The sequence below is a fragment of the Gavialis gangeticus genome, unplaced genomic scaffold (assembly GCF_001723915.1).
Source record: "Gavialis gangeticus isolate Ggan-Ray unplaced genomic scaffold, GavGan_comp1, whole genome shotgun sequence".
In the NCBI taxonomy this organism is placed as follows: Eukaryota; Metazoa; Chordata; order Crocodylia; family Gavialidae; genus Gavialis; species Gavialis gangeticus.
Genome location: NW_017729016.1, coordinates 6031279 through 6039064, shown reverse-complemented (window position 1 = coordinate 6039064; position 7786 = coordinate 6031279). Strand labels below are relative to the sequence as shown.

The 7786-nt window shown below is 44.4% G+C and overlaps 1 protein-coding gene across 7 annotated transcripts in view; it reads left to right on the top strand.

Annotated features, from left to right (window-relative positions):
• The window catches only part of ARHGAP17 (Rho GTPase activating protein 17), an 89633-nt gene that overhangs the window by 56229 nt on the left and 25618 nt on the right, over nt 1-7786 (top strand). For all 7 annotated transcript variants that reach the window (XM_019512765.1, XM_019512771.1, XM_019512769.1 and 4 more), the window contains exons 3-7: nt 3343-3447; nt 4811-4887; nt 5182-5293; nt 5481-5557; nt 5913-6024. In XM_019512765.1, coding sequence (XP_019368310.1) covers nt 3343-3447; nt 4811-4887; nt 5182-5293; nt 5481-5557; nt 5913-6024 — 483 coding nt within the window. The remainder of the gene's footprint in view (nt 1-3342; nt 3448-4810; nt 4888-5181; nt 5294-5480; nt 5558-5912; nt 6025-7786) is intronic.

Sequence of the window (7786 nt, the reverse complement as noted above, 5' to 3'; positions counted from 1 at the left end):
AGGAGAAATTGGGATTGCAGTCATGAAGTGAGGACCGAGAGGTCCCTGCTGCATGAGTAGGGGGACATTTTCCGCGCCTGGGCTCTGGTGGTGGAGTTCACCCTGGCAGCAGGCAGCTCCTGGGGGCAGGGAGCAATCTCCCGCTCCATTGGTGACACGTAGGGGGTGCACGTGGGTACATGTGCACCCCGAGCTTGGCGGTGCATCCCCTGCAAAAAGCGCTGCCAACACTGCCAGTGGTGCCTGCAGGCAGTCTCTGCTTGCCACCTCTCCCCCCATGCTGCTGCTGACACTAGCAGTGGCATCTGCAGGTGGTCCACAATCACTGCTGGTCACTGCCGACACTACCAGTGGCATCTGCAGGTGGTTGCCAACCGCTGGTTGGTGCTCACCACCACCTCCCCTCCTCCCCGCCCCCCGCCAACACTGCCGTGGCTGCCTGCGAGACCTCCCCACTCACCACCGCCACCACCGCCATTGCCACCTGCAGGCAGTCACCACTTCCCCCCCAGCCTCCCAGGGGCACGCGGCACTCATGTCTCGGCCCCCTGCTGCCCAGTTGACCAGGAGCACATTTGCTCCTGGTCAGCTGTCTGCACATGTGTTACTGCACAATAAGTAATCGGGAGTAAATTTGCTACAAGTATTTACAGGTAGCAAATTTACTCACAATTAGAGCAAATTACTGCACAGTAAGCATCTGCACGTGTAGATGGTGACACTTACTGTGCAGTAATTTGCTCTAATTTCAAGTAAAGCGTTTCATGTAGATGTCCGCAGTAAGTACAAAATGAGTAGTGAGAGGAAAGAGTTGGCCCTTTATTCAGTGAAGAAAGCTGAAATATCTCATTCTTCTTTTGATTTAGTTTTCACTAAAAAAGTTAGAATTACTTTGAAATTGTGGACTTCTATTTGAACTCTCTGGCCATGACCATGTGAGCGTGGACATTTGTTTCCCTGGGGACCTTGTCCCTAGGGAACGCCTGTGCCATGTGCCCTCTGGTATGCAGCAGGTTACCCTGGGTAGGGTAAGGGAGAGGCATCCTGGGGTATTGGGGGGCTGCAGCTGTAGTGATCCTGCTGCTCGGAGCCTGGATGGCAGCCAGAGCATGGCTCTAGCCAGCCAGGCTCTGTTTTGGGGCAGTGCGTACTGCCCATGTGTGCCGCCGCACTTTTTTTTTTTTAACAGCCTCTTGACTTGAAGAGTTATTTCTTTTTTCCTCTCCCAAATATCCTCAGTTAAATTTGTTCCTTTTCAAAGCAGAGCAGGACTGCAGTTAAACTGTATTAAAATATGAATGTCTCTATCAGAGATGCTCCCTAGAGTATGTGGGTTGAGTGATTGTATTTAGGTGGGGTTTTTATTTATTTATTTTTTAAACCCCTGGAGGCAACGGTGTACCTGTCTTTTCAGTGTTCCCTCAAATTTTGCTCTGCCTGTAACTTCACCCTGCTCGTGCTGTCCCAGTCTGGTAATGCTGTGACCCATGCAGCATTTATTTTCTGATTGGCATCTCTGGTCATTTAACCATGGTGATCGGACACAAGCACCCCGCCTGATAGCAGCCTGGGAAGGCAGAAGGCAGGGCAGGGTGTCAGGTAGGTAGCCATCTGAAGTCGAGCAGAATGCAGGGCCGGATGGGACCTTAGAGACTAACTTGTACCAAGATGCATAAGCTTCAGAGGTGCCTGCCTCCTTCATCAGATGCTATGAAGCTTATGCCTCTCTGGATGAGTTAATCTCTCTAAGGTTCCACCCTGCCTTGCTGCCACTTTCAGAGACAGAAGCTTCATAGCATTGAATAAAGGAGATGATTTTGCTCTGAAGCTTCCCTCTTGGAACAAGTTAGTCTCCTAAGGTGGGTCCCTTTGCCTGACTACAGACTACCATGGCTAACTTCCTGTCTCTAACCTGGAAGGCTGTACATTAAGGGTACAACTACTTTCCCCACTTGGAATAAAACAGCCCAAGAAAAGAGTTATTGGCTTCCAGCTAACAGAACTGTAACCTAACTGAGAGAGTTTCACCAGGACATTGGGTGTAAAATGGATCTCCAAATGGAGAAGAGAAGTGGCAGCAATATCCTTCTGTGTTCTCTGTACATAAGAATTGTTGAAGTTCAGTTTGCTGTTTGTGGAGAAGCCAGCAGTTTGTACACTTTCTATTTTTAAAACCAGTTGCTGTGTGCTTAAGGAGAGCTATCACAGGGGATAACTTAGCAAATACTGAAATTTGTTCTGGATACTAGAGGTCAAGCTATTTTTAGGTGTAGACTTAATTGAGAAATGTATTACCTTCCTGGAAGGGATTAATTATTTGGCACTAGCAGCAATTTGTAGAAGCTCCAAGTGAAAACTTGCATCTTTTCCAATTAGTTTCACAGATAAAATTTGTTCTGTGTTTTTCTGGTTGTTTTTAAATAAAAATCATTCCAAAGAGCCTCCTTTAATCTTGGTGAGTCATTGAAACGCAGATAAACTGCATTCCTCTGATGCTGTGCATAGAGGTTCCCAGTGCCATAAGCAGTCCTGCCCCAGCACTGCTACTTTTGGAGAATTGTTCTTGATAAAATTCTTCCAAATAAAGGATCTTAACTGTTTCAGTTACTGGCTTTACTTTGTTTCAAGAACAATCTAATCTGAAATGAATTTAGCTCTGGTTTACCTGGATACATCCGTATTTAAAAGTGAGCTTAAGGGTTCCAATATGCTGTGCTAAGCTGAATGCAAGTACCTGTCTTGAAAATTGTACCCTGTGTCTGTATGTCTTATTTTTTTTCCCACCACACTAGAGAAACCCTCAGTACTTTCCTAAGTTTAAGTCTTTCCCCTGTCCACCTTGCACAGGGCTTGGAAACTTTCCTTTTAGAGGTAATAGCAAGAGAGCAAAACCCTTTAGCTATAGTTGAATGACGTGGGTAGTTTGCTACCCCCCTCACTGTCCAACTGGGGAGAATGGAGAAGGTACAGGAATCCCTACTGGGGCCTTCTTCATGGGTCATACTGTGAACATACTTGCTGCTTTCACATCAAATTGAAAATAGTGGGTATTAGTGGGGCTCTGTCAGGTTACCAGCATACTCTAGTCACCTTCCCCCTTCTATTCCAGAGCCCCTGGGAGGCTGCAGGTCACCTGCAAAAGCGGGGAGAGCTTGTGCCACCACAGATGTAAACCCCCTTCCAAATAAGTTTGCCATTTGGATCTTACAGTGAAGCATCTGAATTTTTTGTAAGCAGTAGAACTTGAGAAGTACACAAACATGAACTAAAAGTGGCACAGGAGGAAGATGTTCTGCTGAGACCAAGAAAATAACTTCTGTTTTTTTCCTCTTCCATGGCTAGATTGAGAGACGTCTTGACACAGTGAGGTCTGTTTGCCATCTTACGCAGAAACGATTAATAGGATGCTTTCAAGGCCAGCATGGTACAGATGCTGATAAGAGACATGTAAGTACAACAGGTCTTCAGATAGCATTCTGAGTCTGGTCTGTAAAAGCCTTTTCTGTGCTGATTGGATGGTATGCCCAGCATCAGCTAATGGAACAAAATTGCAGTCAACCCACGTGTTGACATTTCTAACAAAGTAGAATGTCTGCCACAGTTCACGATCTAGCTTGGATAGCATAGCTGTTTTGTAAAGTGCCCCAGGGTGCTTCCTCTGTTCTCTGTGAACAGTACATCCAGGGGGTATGATCAGAGGGATGGGGCAGTTGCTGTCCCAGCAAGACTAAAAAGGCCAAGGCTCTTCAGTTTGGAAAGAAGGCTGAGAGAGGTATATAAAAACATGAAGGGTGTGGACAAAGTGAACAGGGACCTATTCTTCAGCCAGTCCCAGAACACTAGAACCACAGGGCACCCACTGAAATCAGTAGGAGGCATGATTAAAACTAACAAAAGAAAGTACTTTATGCAGCACATAGTTAACGCATGGAACTCATTGCCACAGGAGGTTGTAGAGGCTGATATAGCCAGGTTTGGAATGGGACTACATAAATTCATGGATAATAGGTTTATTAATGACTGTCAAATGGAACAGTTGGAGATGTTCTGGCATCTCTAAACCAATGATGGTGGATACTGGGGAGGGTAATGAATAGAGGATACATCGCACTAGATGAAGCCTGTTTAGAGCTTTCCTTCTAAAAACATCAGGCTGCTGGGCTAGATGGACCGGACCATTGGTCTGATCCAGTCTGGCACTTCCTATGTTTTTAGGGTCACTGGGGATGAGCATCTGATGGGCGGGCAAGCTTCTCATAATAAGTGTCAAGCAACAGGTTTTGGATTGTCTTGTACTTGCAACACTATTGGCCAGTTTTCTTTGAGCTGCTTGTTCTGTATAGATCAGGTAAAAAGGGGGCATTTCAATAGAGTCACTGAGAGCAACTGTGCCATGTGCTCAGTGTTCAGATCTGAATCTGTTGGTGTGAGATTTTTTTTAAGAAGTTTCACTTGACTTTCACAAACTGTGTACGCTTAAATGCTTTTAACCAATGATGATGTGCTAGTGGTAAATCTTGCCAACTGATATAGTCAGCCTTCTCCTGAGAACCTTGGAAAAAGGTGGCTTAGCATTGGAGCTGGTCTTTCACCATAGGCATATGGCACCCAAATGGTAGCAGAAAATAGCAGGTGTCACTTTTTAAGGCCATCCAGATCAGCACCTGGTTTTGGGGACTGGACTTTATAAGAGCTAAGGAAAAAAAATAGTTCAGTAGAAAGTACAGGAAAAAGAACTTTTTAGAAGAGGTATATTAGAACAGCATGTAAGGGGAGGAGGCAAAATACTTATCTCTCTTCTGCTCTACAGAAAAAACTTCCTTTAACGGCTCTTGCTCAGAATATGCAAGAAGGGTCTGTCCAGCTAGCTGATGAAACTCTGCTGGGGTAAGTGTCTGGTTCTCGATGAAGCTGTGATGCATCACTGATTTGGAGTTTTCTGGTAATAGAGTTTTTAAGTATTGGAAAGCTCTCTTAAAATAAAAGATAACATTTAATTTAGTTTAAGTACTGCATTCTGAAGACTAAGCTCATAGTGTTTAGCTTAGTACTGTACTCTCTTGTCCTAGGAAAACACACACTTGTAGCATTCTCAATTTTTTTAATTTTGTATTCTTTAGTCTGAGATCTATAGTAATTCAGACTGTACAGTGACTTCCTATGCTCTCTTCTTTTACACAGGAAAATGCTGGATACTTGTGGTGAAGCAGAGAATAAACTAGCAATAGAGCTTTCTCACCATGAGGTACAAATTGAAAAAGAAATCTTGGAACCACTGTTCCAACTCACAGAGGTAGGTTGCTTCAGCCCACTTCAGCAAATAAACGTGACTTCATTTTACCGAACAAAGTAAGGTAGATATGGTGTGGACTGGCTTGTTTGAAAAGATAAGAAACAACTTGTTAACATAACATAGGATTGAAATAACTTAATTTTTTTTAGTGTTTAAATGAAAATAAACAGTGAATGTCTGGTTTCAGGGAGAAATTCCCAACATTCAGAAGCTGAGGAAGCAGCTTGCAAAGCTGGTGTTGGACTGGGATTCTGCTAGAGCCAGGTAAGAAATGACTTCAACTACTGGTAAATCGCATCGTAAGTGTTGATTTTACAGTGAAGTCTTCTCATTCCTGACATTCCTCTGGTGTTTGCGTCTAATTCACTGTTGTATACATGTGAACACTTAGAGGAAAATTAGCTAAACCTAAAGCTTCAAGCTGTACAAAAAAGACATGACTTTTTGCACTATATAGGTCAGGTTCTTGAATCTTGGGTAGTCACCTCCCAGCATAGATAGGAAAAAAATAGTGATTCTTAAGTCTACTCTGTCTAATGTAGTGAGAGACGGTCAGTTACATTTTTATTAATAAACCTAGCATAATCTCCACAGAATAACTGAAGCCTCTCTTCTGCAGGTATAACCAAGTCCACAAGACTTCAGGAACTAATTTTCAAGTGCATCCCTCAAAAATTGATTCCCTTAAGGAAGAGATGGATGAGGCTGGAAACAAAGTAGAGCAGTGCAAGGTATGGGTTAATCTGCAAAATCTCTCCTTGGTTATACCTGTCATTTAGCAACACATTTGTTACATTTGATCCCTAAACTCCTTTCTTGGCACTATCTTCACAAACTGTAAGCGGTGGTAATTATCATAAAGCAATACATCTTTAAGAGTTACATCAAGTCAAGTGAGTCATTTTCTATATCCCTTTAGCTTAAAGAAAATGTTTATTTCTGAGGTCAGAGGTATTTTACCATTCTTCCATAGGTCAGGTGTGGTGTAGTCCATTCAATAAGTAAAATGTTGCCCCAAGCTGTCTTCCCAAAAATGAACTTGATTTTGGTGATCTGTTGACTTTTGGATCTGTCAGACTGACCAGTAGAGATGGGCTGGTGTTTCTATTACAGCTTCTAGGTTTGGGCTGTGGTGTCCAATGCATGCACACGCAGCTGTTGCATATCCATCAGATGCCAACTACTAGGGGTGTGCGAAGTGACCTGTATTCAGTTCTGACTGGGCCCGATTCAGGGGACAGTGTTTCAGTGTGTTGATTCGGATCACTGTCCCAATCTGATTCGGCCAAATCCAAATCTGAAGGTTCCATTCCAATTTGGAGAATCAGCGATTCAGACAGATACAGCTTTAAACGTTTTTTCTACATAGCTTGAGGTACTAGGCGCGGCCTGTGAATGCTGGGGCAGATAGAGCGTCCCACAGGAGTGTGTGGGGAGGGGGGGTGAGCCTGCATGCTCAGTGGCAGACCTGGAAGTAGACCAGAAGTACTTTCGGGTCTGAAAATGAGCGCTTGGGAAACCCTGCGTGTGCCTCTGCCCCCCAGCTCAGCAATCGCCCACTGAGGGACCCTGGGTGCCCACCTCCCTAGACCCAGGAGGCACCAGTTGCCAGGGGGGTGTCCATGGTGGACCTGGAAGTGCTTCTGGTCCACTTCCAGGGCCGCCACCGAGCACTCTGGGGACCCCCCTCCACGCTCCCGTGGGATGCTCCATCTGCCCCAGCACCTCGGCATTTGCAAGTCACCTGGTACCTTGAGGTACGCAGAAAAAACATAAAACTGTGTCTATGTCCGAATCATCAAATCTCTCCAGATCGATTCATAGGGTTCTGATTCGATTCAGAGAGATTAATGGGGCTCCAGATTTTGATTCTGATTCAGAGATTCAGCCGGTGAATTGGGTCGGATCTCCGCTGAATTGAATCGGCAACTGAAGCTTTGTACAGCCCTACTAACTACATGGAGATTTCAAGCCAGGGACCTAGGTGATGCTGTCAGTGTCACAGGCCTCCAAACCTCACACTGAAGATTTCTGACCAGGCTTTGTTTGCTTAAGATACTTTAGCATTTTGATTTTTCCACTTGATTACAAAGTCATTAAGAAATATTGCATCTTGCTGTTGTGGTGTGGGGTAGAAAATGTTGAGGAAGGAATGATTTTTTTTTAATAGCCAGTTCTTTACATGGATGTAAAGTACACTCCCATGGTGGCTGCTAAATGTAACAAACAACAACCCTTGCTGTAGTGGGTGGAAACAAACTTGAGCAAAATCCAGTTGCTTAAAGATGCTCTCAGTGTTGCCACAAGTGATAGGTTTTCCTTGCAATCCAGTAGTGGACATGTGAATTTCTGGTAAGCTAAGTATATTCTTCAGACAGCCTTTTTTCTGCTGTCAGCCCTTCCATTTGTAAAGCAAATGATGGCAATGCTGAACCATTTGATTCTTACAGTGTAGACTAAATGGTTTATGTTAAATTACCAGCTAGGCTTCTT